Source organism: Durio zibethinus, chromosome 14 (genome assembly GCF_047325235.1).
Source record: "Durio zibethinus cultivar Kanyao isolate XHJ-2024 chromosome 14, ASM4732523v1, whole genome shotgun sequence".
Classification (NCBI taxonomy): domain Eukaryota; kingdom Viridiplantae; phylum Streptophyta; class Magnoliopsida; order Malvales; family Malvaceae; genus Durio; species Durio zibethinus.
In genome coordinates, this window is record NC_143175.1 from 8,675,637 (window position 1) to 8,691,289 (window position 15,653).

A 15,653-nucleotide genomic window follows, 5' to 3' on the forward strand; every position below is an offset into this window, starting at 1 on the left:
TTTATTTTAAATATTGATATTTGTATCATATGATTTATTAACTGATAATATATCAAATATAAACTTTAATTTAAATACAATGATTGTTGATTTTTTATTGTTGAAAACTTTAATTAATGTTATAAAAATTAATAGCTCGATTAGATTTATTTTCAAGTGTTAGCTTTCAATTGACCATTATTTGGAAATGATAAAATTTTAATTGTGGTTTTCAAATTAAATATTTTAAGTTTTTTTTTACCTTCAAAATTAAAGTTTACTTCAAAGATCTTTAAAGATTATTTGTTTGAGTCTAAATACAAATTCAATTATTATTCAAAGCATAAATTGTTTTCAAAAAAATACTATTGATATTCAAAAAAATTTTTATGTATTTAATTTAAAATACAGATCTAATTAATATTCAAAGAAAACTTATTTGTCTTGAATTTAATATAATTTTTTCATTATTGGGTTTGGGATCTATGTACTTTAGTCGATTAGAACTTTTGTTTTTGAAAAGAAAAATATTCTTGAACTCTAATATTTTATTTAAGAAATCAAATTTTGAAAAAAATTAAATGTGAAGAAATATTTTTATTATTAAGCTAAAAGAAAGTCAAAAATTATTTTGCAAATATTTATTTTGGAACTCATATATTTAGTAAAAATTATATATTTTTAAATCAATTTAACATAAAATATTTTAAATAATTTGTTTTATATCTAGTATTACAATTTTATAAAATTATAAATTCATTCAAATATTAGTTTTAATATATATATATATATATATATTTGACTATAAACATTTAAGATTTTATCTTCACTTTTTGATTACTTGAAATTAGTATTTAAAAATTAATTTTTGATGTAAGATACAAATATTTCCGTACATTACAAATATCCAGAAGACATATTTTTGTTTGGATTACTGTTGTAAATAATTTTTAAATTATAATAAAATTAATTTTGCTATCCGTACAATAAACAGATTACTTTTATTTTATTTAAATTTAGATAAAAATAAAAATTAATATTATTGAATTATTTACATATTCAAAATATATGTAACATATAAATAATATAATTAAAATATCAAACCACAATAAAAATAAGATTTTCTTTTTCAATTCTAGTGAAAACTATAAGGAATTTTCTGTTTGTTAATTACAAAATTATCATAGAATTCATATATATATATATATATATATATATATATATATTAAGGAATCATGGTGAAATCTTTTATGATTCTGAAGTTTTTTTAAGTTAAAATATTAATTAACTTGAAATTAATACTACTAATAAGGTTATCTCTAAATTTTTTTTCAATTTTATTTTTTTATGAAAAGTAATCTCCTAATTTAAAACTATGTTATATGTTTCAAAATGGAGATATGAGTTGAGATATTATACACTTTTTGCATGTATAACTGGCACATAAATTTCTGTTTATGACATATAACTCTATTATATCAATTAATCAAAGCATCATTTTTATTTTATACGAATGAGAAATATTTAATAAATAATCAGTTAAAAGACAAAATATATTACCTAATTGAGTGGAGAATCCATAAAAAAAAATAAAAAAGTCTATAGAAAACACCAGCAAAAATATAAGAATATATGTATTTTTGTAATTTTTTTTTAAAAAAATTACAACTAAAAGAAACATTACAACCGATTTGAAAAAAAATCTTATCTGATGAAGTGAATAATATGTTTAGTGAATTAATATCCATCATTAGAAAAAGCATGTTAGTTCCTGTAGCAAGAATAGAGTAATAAAAAGAAAGACTAAATTAATAGTAGGAAAAAATATGTTTAGTTCAGTGGAACATTGAGAAAGCTATATAATTAAAAACTACCAACAATAAGAGCTTTTTTGAAGTTGTTATGGTATTTAAATATATTTTTTCATATTTCTTTTGTGAAATGTATTTAAAAGTTGAAGATAATTTAACAATTATTTATAAAAAAAATTAAAGATATTAAATAATATTTTTAAAGTTGTGATAAATTTTAAATATTCATGTTAACTATAGATAAATTGAAAAAAAATAAATTACCTTAAAATTAGTTTTAAATTGAGATGAGGTGATGTACAAAAGAAACTTGAAGTACAAGAGAAACTTTTGTAAAATTGCTTTGGTATTTATATATTTGTTTCATATTTTTTTGTAAAATATATTTAAAAATTGAAGATAATATAATGATTATTTATAAAAAAAATAAAGATATTAAATAATATTTTTAAAAGTTGTGATAAATTTAAATATTTATGTTAACTACAAATAAATTAGAAAAGTAAATTATTTTTAAATTGATTTTAAATTGAGATGAGGTGATATATAAGAGAAACTTTTTTAAAATTGTTTTGGTATTTATATTTTTTTTTCACATTTCTTTCATGAAATCTATTTAAAAACTAAAGATAATGTAAGAATTATTTATCAAAAATATTAAAGATATTAAATAATATTTTTAAAAGTTATAATAAATTTAAATATTCATGTTAATTTCAGATAAATTAAAAAAGATAAATTATTTTAAAATTAATTTCAAATTGAGATGAAGTGATGTACAAGAGAAAAAAATTTCATTAAAATTTAAATTAGTTTTTGATTAAATTTTAAATTTTTAAATAATTTAATAATTTTTTAAATATATTTTTATAAATAATTTAAAATTAATAAATATCTTATGTGTTATTATATGAAAAATTTTAGAAATTATTTTATATGTTGAAAAAATAAACTATTTATATAAGCATTTATGCCAACAATTGCTATCTATAATTATGTATATTGTAATATAATATATATATATATGATTTTAATAAGATATTTAAATTTTAAAAAAATTTAATATATTTAAAATATAAATATGTTAAATATAATTAACTTTAAATAATAACAACTAAAATAATTTTATAAATATTATATTAAATATTAATTAATAAATTCATAATTTAAACATTAAAACTTTTAAATCTTACTTTGATATTAACACATTTTTAAATTCAAATTTAACAAATTCATGATTAAAGCCATGACATCAACTCTTTTATTTTTTTTATTTCTCAAACGGTTATGTCCCACGCCACATCAGAAGCACCGGTTGCTCACCTTAAGGAATTTCCCATAAATTTTGCGCGAAAGTTCGTTGGTAGCCCCACATGTGGAGAAATCTGTCGGCTTTCCCTGCTGTAGTTCTGAGGAAGTTGTAGAAAACATGGATGAGTGAAATAAGATGAGCTAAATCTGGAAAGAGGGACAATCAGACTGTAATTAACAAAAGCTGAAGCTGAAAAGGATGGGTAGGGTTCGGCTGATTCTATACGATTTTATTATCTCCTTCATGTGGGTATGGTCTGGTTGTTTGGTGAAGATGTTTGTGGTCGAGTGTTTAGGGATGGGTCACCAACCAAAGGCCGAAATCGTGACGGGTGCTTTATACGTTATCAACATGTTCTTCTTTGCATTCTTGGCTAAGGTTACCAAAGGTGGAACTTACAATCCTTTGACTGTTTTCTCTTCTGCCGTTTCTGGGGATTTCAACCACTTTCTTTTCACTGTTGGGGCCAGAATTCCTGCCCAGGTTACCTCTTGGTTTTTTTTTTTTTTTTTTCCTTTTGACAGAAAATATATACATATATTTGTTTTTAATGATTTTGTTAAGGTCTCCAATGCTTACGCAATGCCCGCTTTAGTGGTACTTTTCTGTTTCATGGCTCCAATAGGTTCTGTTTTATTGCTTAATCCACTTTGGTCAAGTATATTGGGGATAAAGCACATCAATTTATGCTTGGTGTTTGATTGACCACTATATAATTAGATTTCCTTAAGTAGCTTGTCTGAAATCTTAATTTAAACTCCTCTAGGGCATGATACTCTTGTTTGAATCCTCTGCCACTACCATCCATCTCATGCTTGCATCAATTCAATTCATTTCTTACTTGTAAATTTGGGACTATAATGTTGTTTGTTCATACCACATTAACATGGATTTGTATGTACTGGATAACTACACAATCCAAGTGTCTCATTCTTTAGATGGTACCTGTCGTACAGAATTGTATGTCAAAATCAGTTGTCTCATCAATTTTACCTATAGGATGTCAAGATGGATGGATGGATGGAGGAAATTAGTAGTAGAAAACAGCTATAAGCATATTTTCGAATACCAGGGTCGATTCAATTTTTTTGGAAAGATAAAGAGAGTGTTTTTATGATCATTTCAACTGTTTGGAGGTCTGGACTTGAATTATGAATCCTATTAGGAAATATAGTGGCATAGAGAGAAAGAATTACAATTTTGAGGCTTACCTTTCATCAGCCTGATAGGGTTCAAAGCAGGTAATTAACTTTGGAGGTCTTTTAGTTCTGTAACATCTCCATGATGTTAGCCCCCCCCCCCCCCCCCAAAAAAAAAAAACAAAAAAAACTTTTTCTGAGAAAAATGTTCCTTGCTTTAAATGGAATAACATTCTAAGTATTATGGATTGAGTATTAAGGCAATAGGACAACTTTAAAAAAAGGATTCTTTATTTTTCTTTTCTTGGTATTTTATATTGTTTTGTCTTATGGGTTTATTCTTGTTTCTTGTTGATGATAGATTGGCTGATTGGGTATTTGATTCACTTCTGACTGGTTTCTTTTGTTTTTACTTTCATTTTTAATTCCATTATTTTCTGTTTAAGCATTTAGTTCTCTTCCTATATTATTCTTTCCCTTTAGTCAAGAATCTAAACATAATAGTGATAGAAGGTGTGGAAGCAAAATGTGGGTGTGCTACATAATTCTGAATATTTTTGGTCTACCAAAGGATTTTTCCTTGGCATTTGGCTCTAGTTAGTGCATTGTTCTGTTAGGACAGGTTTTTCTGTAAGGACATGACTTGTTACATGGTACACTCATGGTCTAGAGAGAAGATGTTTAACTTTAGAGAAAAAAAATAATAAGTAAGGATTCTTAGAAAGCATGAGAATAGAAAACAAAAATTGTTGATATTGCTAAGAACTTGGGTTAATTTCTTGTAGCATTTTCACAAATTTCTTTTGCTTTCCTTTTTCCGTTGATGACCAGGAGCTTATAGTTCTCATGACCTATGATCTAAACATTTTCAGTTTGGGCTGATCAAGTTATTTTCCAAAGCTATGTGCTATCTCAAATTTGCATCTTCCCAAGGGCAAAAAACCATACTGTTGATTGTATGATAGCATCAAAACAGCTTTTTTCTTTGCACTTTCTTTAGGTTGAGGTTATTGTTATTTCTATTTCATGTATCCTTCAGGTAATTGGATCTATTACTGGGGTTAGGCTCATTATTCAGACCCTTCCTGGAATTGGACTAGGGCCTCGTTTGAATGTTGACATCCACTGGGGTGCACTAACTGAAGGATCTTTGACATTTGCAATTGTCATCATCTCACTAGGGCTTTCTAGAAAGATCCCTGGCAGTTTCTTCATGAAGACATGGATTACAAGTGTCTCCAAGTTAGCTCTTCATATTCTTGGCTCTGATCTCACTGGTGGATGTATGAACCCTGCCTCTGTGAGTACCCAAAATTATTAACTGCATACCTTGCACATCTTGCTTCAAATTCTTTTAGTCCCAATGCGTTCAATAGCAAACTTAATAGATCAAAACCATTTAAAACTTCTAGGTGATGGGATGGGCTTATGCCCGTGGAGATCATATCACGAAGGAGCATATACTTGTATACTGGCTTGCTCCAATTGAGGCAACTTTGTTGGCAGTCTGGACTTTTCGGTTGGTAGTTAAGCCAATAACAGAGGAGAAAGAAAATGTAAAAGCTAAGTCAGAGTGAGTTCCTCTGCTTTTCTTTTTTTTTTTAATTCAATTGACTAATCTGTGAGTTCAGTAGAAGTCAAACGTATGTAAGATTCAAGGATTGAAGAAAATTCAATCTGTTTCTGCATGGATTTCTTTGATTCAGGAATCTGTATATACTATAAATGGATATTATTATTTGTTTCTAATAAATTTATCTCCTCGTTGATCTTATTACATGTGCCACATTTCCTTGGTAATTTGGTTGTTGAGTTTGATATATTGACTGCGAAAGTAAATGATGTAGAAGAAGTAGATGAAAGAGATTGAAAATAGATAGCTAGAGGGGAAATAAGAGATAGGGAAAAGCAATTAGGGAAAACAGAGGAAATAGGCGGTAGAAATAGAAATAATAAGTTGTTGAAGCACCAGCATCCATGTATATCACTGTCAAATATGAGCTTCACTTCTGGAACTATTTCTTCAACACACTTGGAATGATGAAACCAATAGAAAAGATTATCATTAAAAACAATGAGCTTAACCTCTGTAATTGGAAAAATAAAAGTCCCTGGTAGAATCCTCAATCGGTAGTAGCTCTCTAGAGTTCCTATTTGCATCAACAGCTTCAAACTATCCCGAAATTTTAAACCCGACCTTCTAATTCTTCCAGTGCCTGATAACGCACTTGTTGCTCCTTAATCTTAGGCTCTAAATGGCATACTCGTCCCCAAGCATGTCAACAATTGGTTCTTAAATTGGTTACTTACTTTCCTCTAACCACTCTACATAACTTCCACTTTAGCAGTTACAATATGAGCTTCATTTTGGCCCTTCTTTATAAGCACATTGGAGGAACCTGTTTTAGAAAAAGGAATTTGAAGATGCATGAACTTTTAGAATTGCCAACAGTCACATGATTTGTTGGTGGAGTATCGGATTTTTAATTATAATAATCAAATTTAAGTTTTAACAATCTTAAGTAATAAAAAAAGAAAAGCGAAATTCCCAATTTAGTTTTAAGTTTCATTCATTTTCTAATTCCGTTAATCTATCTTTAACAAACTGTAATCTTCAATTTTCAAGTCTTTTCTCATTTGTGATTAAGTAATCTTTGAAATAATGGTTCTCATGACATACTGAAGGACGAAAGAATTTTAAAGTCATATTTTTCTCCCAAAGCTATCAACTCATTTAAATGCGAAGTAGCTTCACAATTATCATTTTCCAAACTGTCTATTTGCTCCCGAGATATAATGTTCATCTCAAAAAAAAAAAAAAAAATTGTTTTATAAGCTGAGCACAAGATTCTGTAACTTTAGAGGATGAATCTTGTAAAGGAGGATCTCAAAACTTTGAATTATGAATAAATGTTTTTTAGAAACTTTGAAATAAATATATATTAGTTTGTGACTCGTGTGATGCACAAATAATTTTAGATATGTAAATATACGTACACAAATAATTATTTAAAAAAAAATTTACATATAAAGTATTTTAATATAATACATCCAAATTCTATATTTTAAAAAATTTCAAACACCCCTAAAACTATAGTTAAATCTATGTTTTTGCATTATGTAGTGAAAGTAAATATCACTTACCTAAAGCTTTTATTACTTATCCTGTTATTAGAAATTTTATGTAAAGTATCGGAGATACTTTTCAAACTTTTGTATACTCTCGGATGCCTCACTTGTGGATATTAATAGCAAAACAACGTATAATTTGGCATTAGAGATTAATAGTAATGGTTAGAATTTATAGTTTCTAAACTTGAAGCTTTTTTGAAGGTTGAATATAAAAGGTTTCTATTTAAAAAAAAAAAAAAAAAAACTAAAAAACTAAAAGATAAGGTAGTTTTCCATGTTTATGGCATACGAGAAAGTTGCATCATCATGTATCCTAAATAAAATAAATTTACAAAAATAAATATTAAAAGAAAATATGATATCAATTCATTTTTTCTCAAATTTTACTCGTAATTCAATAAAGATACGATTTGTTTGTAAAGTTTAAATTCGAATTTGAATACCAAACAATTTATAAATCTAAAATATAAGTTTTGTGTAATTTACCTTGATATGATGAAATAAAATAACCTAATAAAAGTTTACAAACATATGATGAAGCAAAATATTACAAACATTTTGCCTATAATAAAAGTTAAAGAATGAGATTTTTTCGGGTCAAAAATATGATAAAGCAAAATATTCATTGGACTTAAAGCTTTCAACAGAAATAAAATTATTGGGTCTGATTTGACTTTCAATCCATCTCCTATAACATTTTTAGCGCATTTCACTTCCAGCCCATCTCTCATAATAAATAATGAGATTTTCCGAAATTAACCCTCAAATCATTTTTAATGGAAATACTGACCTGGCTTCAAATTTTGGGAGCTAGATAACTTTAATAATATGTATAGATATTAGATATTAAATACAGTTTGTAAATTTTAATTAATTAAAATAAAGCCAACTAAAGCAGGGAAGCCTTGAGCGACAGAACCGCCAAGTCAAATTTCAATTCAAGAAAGAGAGAGAAGGAATAAAGGTTCATTCGCATGACAAATTTTCTTGATCTATTTTCAGGTATGCATCTATCAAGATCTAAATAGTCATAATTTTGTAATGAATATGCAAAAGATTGGCCTAGAAAAGTAGAAAATTGAAGAGAGAGATACAAAAACAATAGGATTGCAAAACAAAGACTCGGACAATCAAAAAAAGATGTGACAGCTCACTGCAACACATGAATCGAAATCAGAAACCCCTTTAGCGCTGCCTCACGATTCATTTACAGTAAAGGTTGATGCCCTTACATTTTTCTGTCATCATGTCCAACATCACACCTGTTCCAGATTGCTTGTATCTTTACAAGTGAATGAGAAAAGTTAATTAAAAAAAAAAAAAGATCTTTCATATCCTCTACAGAATGTGGGTACTCCGTCCAAACAAATCCAGATGATCCTCCAAACCCATTCCATGAGCACGCTACAAGAACACGTTCTCGATAATACTCATCGGCATGCTTCATTTTTTCATAAACCAAGAAACTCCATTGCCAACTGAAGATATAGCAACTGTATATGAACTGGTCCATGGGAGAATTGCAACCATTGCCAAAATTTTGAATAGTCCAGCCCCAGGAGATGAAACTCTGAGTATCCCATGAGTTCAACAATTGTCTTTTAAGTATCAGGGATTTCCAGCAAAATACTGTCATGGTTAGCATGCAATAATCATCAAGATAATCGAGTTGATTAATCCAGCCAAATTGGCTTTATGACATAAACCTAGGTAGATTCGTCAATTTCCTTCCCATGATCTTCATCATGAATACTTCTCTTCAACCTTCTTAACCATATGTCATAATCCATAGGATAAGGCGTTCCACACAAACTATCAACATAATCAGCAAATGCTTTCAATACCGTTGAGACATCACCCAATTTCTGCTGAATCAGTCTCCTAGACCATGTGCTCTCTCTCCACTGTAGTGCCCCTTCAACAGAATCAAGACCAGGCAAAGCACCTCCACATGCAAAATAAAGCATGTAAACTAGGCTTTCAGCATCTGATGCTGAGCACAACTTTCCCTCCTGTAGAGCATAAGTAGATGAAAAATGAAGGTTCATTGCAGGGCGGTCCTTATCTTCCAAAATAGCATGTCCCCAACCAATTAGGACAAAATAAGGATGCCTTTCACCAGACCTTACACAAATCACATTTTCAGGCTGAATGTCTCCATGCCTAATGCCATCTGAAGAGGCAGTAGAAAGCGCAGATAAACAGTCATGACAACACCTGATAGCCTCATCCACACCAAAGCGACCTTCTTTAACCATATCAGCAACTGTTTCACCAACTGGGATGGTGACAAGAATTGGGGTGCCACACCAAGGGTGATCACAGTTTCCACCTGAACTGGGTCTCCGACACTGACCAGGATGAATGATCCTTCCAGATGCACTCAATTGGGGCAGATACTTGCTAGACAGGCCTTTCTGTTTCATGATAGTCAATACTTTGGTTTGTCTCTGAACTTGATACCACAAATTCATATCTTCCCATGCCGGTTCCAGCAGAGAAGGATGTGAACCCACATAGAGAAAGAGGGACTTTCCTGGGTCTTCAACTGGCGATGCAATGTAATAAGGAAGCTCATCATTACTCCTGACTTGGTTAATCTGATAACCTCTTTCCCAGTTTGAATCCTCCAACCATAATACCGATCCTACTTCCAGCTTCAGTGAATCCTCAGACTCAATTTTGTCAGGTTCACCCTGAACTTCGACAATTTCAGGAGAAACACCATGCTGCTTGAACCTAAATAAACCACTCCCATTCAGTCTAGTATGCCCTAATTGCCTCTCCACTCTCCTGGTTTGGAGACGAGAACCATGGTCAGCAGCTAAATCTTCAATGGAGAGCTTAGGCAGGCCAGCAAACTGCATAATACAGTAAAAGGTTGCAAAAGTTACCTGCAAAGCACCAATATCTCCCCAATTGGCATTCCCAAGCTTGTTCCAGATCCTATCAACTGGAGATACAGCGATTTTGGCATGCCTTTTTATCCACTCAGCAGCACACTCATAGACATTATTCACATCAAAATCCATTTTATTTACATCTCCTTCAACTTTCACAACCCCACCATATTGAGAATCAACAAGAAGAACAAAGACAGCATTTGAACCCAGGGGATAATTCTGTCTACTTAAGCTTCTTGATATAAGCATGTGCAATGCATAAAAAAGAGCCTCACCTAGAACACGCAGAGAAGGTTGTTGATTGCTTTCCATGGCAAGGCTTTGGATATCAGGCCTCAAAAGAGCCAGTTCGAGAAGATTGTCCCACTTTCCATGGGGATGTCTAGGGTTCTTAAGCAATACACCAGTAGCACATAAACTTCTAAGCTTCCCACTAGCTATTGCCTTCTCTGCCTGGTAAAATTTTAAATTATCTTTGTAAAGGCAAGCAACGGAGAAAGGAATTGGGTCATCCTGACTCCAAAATGCCTCCCACAAGCCCTTCACAGTTGCATGTAAAAAATCTTCAACAGCAAGATAAGCAGTTCCTTCAGCAGCATCAGATGTTGAAGCATAAACAGCATTTGGCATCCGAATAAGCTGTTGGAATGAAACCCCTTCCAATGCATAGTCAAATTTTTGAACCTCTATCAACTCAAAAGGTACATCAAAGGCAGGCCTGTTCGGTGCTGATTTCTCATATATTGATTGAAACCAGTCTTCAAGATTTGCAGTAAAAATTTCACAATCAGTAAATTTGTAGAAAAATTCCTTGTGACTACGAGATTTACTACCAGACGATACAGTGGACCTTTTTGTCCCAGACCCAACTGATTCCTGGTCTGAGGAGCCACCTGTCACACATCATGTCTATTTGAAATAAGCTGGCAATTAAGATAAATTACAATAAAACGCACAAAAAAAGTGTTCAAACAAATAGATAAGACTTATAACTACTTTTAGTACAATTTGAATAGAGTGTAGTTAAAGGTTCACAATCTTTTGATTTTAGTCTTTATTTATATAGCTATGCACTCCATAAGAAACCAAATATATACATAGAGAAACTAAAGCATTTCATATTGAGGTCAAGAAAATGACGCAAATTCCAGAAATCAACACTACCTGACAAGAAACTCCTAAATTGAAACAAATAGCATGTTATTACTCTTCCTCCCAACATTTTTATCCCAGCTATTTCTCACACTTGATGTGAAAAAAACATCTATTTTTCAACTTTTAACATGTATTTATGAATAGTTGATCCACTTTGCTAGATATTATCCTCGAATTTGTTGAACAAATTTTTGCCACATCAGGCAGAATAAAAAGTTGTAACAAATGTATTGGCACATGTAGCAGAACTCTCATAAATTCAAAAGAAACACTTAAGAAATGATCTGAAATTTAAATTGTCAAAACACAAAATTCATGCTTTAAATCTTATTATCCTAATCATCAAAAGCTACCTAAAAACTCTGAAAAAAGGCATCTATTTAAATGATCTTAAAAAACATAAATTTAAGCCCACATAAGTCCGACAAAGTCCATATCATAAATAAAATAAAATAAGCCCAAAAGCTAAGACCATTTCTTCTAAATGATCATCTATAATTGGTACTCCTCCAAGACAATGGTCCTTACTGCTCCAATAAGTTAATGAATTCATAGGAAGGGAAAAAAGGAAGAAAAGGAAGGAAAAGGAAAAGAAAAATCATATGCTATCAAAGTTTCAGTTTTAAAAAGCTGCTTTATTACTATCTCAATAATCATTTTTATTTCACTTAGAATATATCACATTTTTCTATTGAACACAAAGGTTCATCCAAGATCATATGCAGGATGTTGTAGAAATAATCAAAACACGGTATTAATATAATGTACATTTTGGATGCTTGAGACAGTCATTATCTGCCTCCACAATTCTATTTACTTAATTCATTTACATTTAAATTTATTCTCTCATTTTTTAATAAATGAAAAGACATTTACCAGAGCAAAAAGGCCTAAGCCATTGCAATAAACCCTTGCAACATTGCAAAAAAAAAAAAAAAAAACACCCATTTCGATTACATTGATTAACAGAATCTTTGTACAAGATAAATTGTATGACAAGCAGTGTTGTTACAATGTCCACCCAGGCGCTGCTCCATACTGCCAGACATCAAAGGCACCTCAGACCCTTTCAGGCAAGGCTTATTTGATCAAGCACACAGCTGGTGCACCTAGGGACGCTTTTTTGTAAGGCAGTAGGCACATAAAAAGCCCACTGATTGAAGTTCCCTTTAATTTCTTTACTTTTAATTTTTTTCATTAACTGAACCTTTAATAGTAAAAAAGAAGGATAATATCAAACTCTCTTCTCAATGTTTGAGTAACAACTAACATGGGACCATACAGTAATCATATATATTGGCAAAAAAGAAAATTTTGCATGTTTTGTAGGATAAAATGGACCATCCCTTTAAGTTTATTTTCCGAATTATTTATCTTAAGCTTATTTGATATATCACACACATACAAAAAAACACACACATATATAGTGTGCCTTACTTCACTCAAGTGAGTGCCTTTTTTTTAGCCTTGGGCCTCAGGCAATATTAAAATTCTAGTGCCTTGTGCCCTTGACAACACTGAATTGACAAGAATACAGCTATGCAAAAGCACTATCCGAGAAAGGATGTTTACCAAAAAATGATTATGCTACTCAATCAAACAGTGACTATGCTACTCAATTATAGAAAATACCACAAGGTATCCTAATGAAGGACAGAACAGAAATATACTAGTTGAGGGATTAAGTTACCTAGGCCATTTTAGTTATTAATGTTATTTTATATTAATTAGTATTTTATTTATTTTCCAAGTATCAGAGCTTAAGTGTTATATTTGTATTTTGCATCCTTGCTACGGTTTAGGGTTTAGTTATAAATATCTATGTTATTTTAGTTTCGCATAGGCTTGGATTATGAGGTATTTGAGATTCTGATATTTTTTGGACCTTTGAGTTTTTGGTTGTTGATATTAGACTTTTTGGTAGAAAATTCAGATTATTTTTTGAGTGTTTGGATTTTAGAATGATTGCTCTAGATCATATCCTCTAAAGCTGACCATTTAAGTAAAACCAGAAGAAAGAACACAAAAGCAAAAGCTGTCCTTATGGTACTAAAGTAATGCCCAAATGAATCCAAGGACAAGAAAATTCAAGTAAACAAAAAATACCACAGGTGGATGATTTCTCAAGAAGTATCATTCTTGCCTATATAGATACTATTATAATAATTAAAAAAAAAAGAAAGAAACAAGATGCATTACTGTACAATCAAGAAGGATTCTATCTCCTTGATCTAAGAACCAAAATTCCACCCTTTAAATTGACAAATATGAAGAATGAATCACACTACTAACTGAATCCACCATCCTCAATATTGTAACTGTATTTTTTACATATTGTTTTAAATCTCAGGTCTCTTCATACTGCAAAAATCTTTCCAAGTTTCAAACAAAGTAATGGCTTCAAACATTCATAGAAGCCAAAGCAATGGTGTTCAGGAACATGAACAGTAAAACTTCCATAATGCAGGAACAAAAAGTGAGAACTGAGATTATATAGTTTTTTAAGCAATATTTGCAAGACATTCTTAGGTCTAGAAATGTGTCATGTATAGTCGTGCACACCAAATCCAATGAAAAAGAAAAAAGCTACCTCATTTTCCCAAGAGAAAATGATGCATTCAAACACTAATACAGTGATATAATGAGGTAAAATTGTAATGCCATGCTCCCTAAGAAGGGCGAAACTGAACAAATCCCAAGGATAGCATCTATTTGCACACAGCAACAACTTCGGACACAAAAGCCAGCTATGAAAAAACGCTGTTGGACTAAGGAAACCAGACAATAAGAGAAGCCATTGTCCTAAATAATCCATGGCAAGGAACAGACAACAAAATACAGCAAAATCACCCTCCCACAGAAAGAGATGCCATTTATGTCAGCCTCTTGATGCCAACGTCACAGAGTAGTTCCAGGCTGACCGTGAACATCTAGTAAACTTGTCTTAAGAAGACCAAACCATTTGTATCAATAATTAAATCATATGCAAAAGAAAACTGGCTATAGAAGAATACAACTTAAATTTTCCTGTCTTCAGTTTCTAGTTGATGGATTAAACCTATCTTACCTTCCCCCAATTTTCTTTAAAAAAAAAAAAGAAGAAAGGAAATGGACAATAAAATATAGCAGGAGATCACGCTGGAACCAAGCTGAATTGCATAAAAAATAATATGAATAGAAACTGTTATTCTCCTAAAACTTACACGCGCTTATGATTAAAAAAAAATTAACAAAAAAGAAAAAAAAAACAAAGAAATGCAAAATTCAACATAATTCAGATAACAAGAAAGCAGTCTATGTTAACAGAAATGAGCAGATGATCAAAGCATATCCATATATAACCAATTAAAGAAGAAAAGAGAAGGAAGAACAAAAAAGAAGAATCAAAGACGTGCTGGAAGTAAACAGAGAGTAAAAGCAAGAGTGGAGTCAGAGAGAGAGAATTTAGGGTTTAAAATTTGAAGAAGAAAGAGAAAGAAGAGAATATTACCTTCCATCACCACAGACAGCGGCTTCCTTCAGATCTCTGTCTCCCTAATTTCAACGTCGTCCTTTCTCCTCAGTCCAGTGGGACATCCCGTGTGTTTCTATGAGTTTTTCGCTGGACCAAAGTCAAAGCTCATTTCATTTCTTTCTTTTTTTTTCTTCCTTTTTCCAAAATCACTCTTGAAAACACTTATAATGACGACCATTCACGTCATTAGAGATAATTTTATCTGTGTTTTTATCCTTGTTAGGAAATATTGGATACTTGTTCTTTCGCAAAAGGGTTGAAAGCCTATGAAATAAAAATTTCATAATTATTTAAGTTTATGATATTTTATTATAACTAATTAAAGTTTGAATATTTATTTTTATTCAATTAAGACTTTAAATATTTATTTTTATTGTAATTGAATCTCGATTAAATTAAAATAAATAGTGAGATTTAATCAAATTTTATCTTATAAGAGTTCAATTGATGAATGTTTTAGAATTTAATTTATTGTAATAAAATATTTTCATCTAATAAAAATCTAATTGATGAAAATAACTGTTTAATGACTTAATTGATTGATAATTATTGAATTTTATTTAAAGATTTTTTTTAATCCTTTAACCTTGTTCTTTTAATTTAGGGCCTTCTATTTAAATCTAGGCTTTCACTCAGAACAATATCAATTTTTTTTCTTCCTCCCATGCTTTGCATCAAAATTTCAGTGCTTGTAAGACTCGTTGTTCC

At 30.4% G+C, this 15,653-nt stretch overlaps 2 protein-coding genes across 3 annotated transcripts; one reads left to right on the forward strand and one right to left on the reverse strand.

Moving 5' to 3' along the window:
• Positions 1–3,159: 3,159 nt before the first annotated feature.
• On the forward strand, positions 3,160–6,015 carry LOC111295503 (putative aquaporin SIP2-1). The gene is made up of 3 exons (XM_022889012.2): positions 3,160–3,585; positions 5,281–5,541; positions 5,654–6,015. The coding sequence occupies exons 1-3, from the start codon at positions 3,301–3,303 to the stop codon at positions 5,816–5,818; spliced, it is 711 nt and encodes a 236-aa protein (XP_022744747.1). The 5' UTR covers positions 3,160–3,300; the 3' UTR covers positions 5,819–6,015.
• Positions 6,016–8,444: 2,429 nt separating this feature from the next.
• Positions 8,445–15,229, reverse strand: LOC111293894 (uncharacterized). Of its 2 annotated transcripts, none has more exons than XM_022886939.2 (2): positions 14,922–15,229; positions 8,445–11,169 (listed from the first exon to the last, which is right to left on the reverse strand). In XM_022886939.2, the coding sequence occupies exons 1-2, from the start codon at positions 14,926–14,928 to the stop codon at positions 9,080–9,082; spliced, it is 2,097 nt and encodes a 698-aa protein (XP_022742674.2). In that variant the 5' UTR covers positions 14,929–15,229; the 3' UTR covers positions 8,445–9,079. The 2 variants fall into 2 exon arrangements, with proteins under 2 accessions (XP_022742674.2, XP_089599552.1); XM_089743426.1 differs by having other exon boundaries at positions 8,445–11,185; positions 14,922–15,117.
• Between the last annotated feature and the right edge of the window lie 424 nt (positions 15,230–15,653).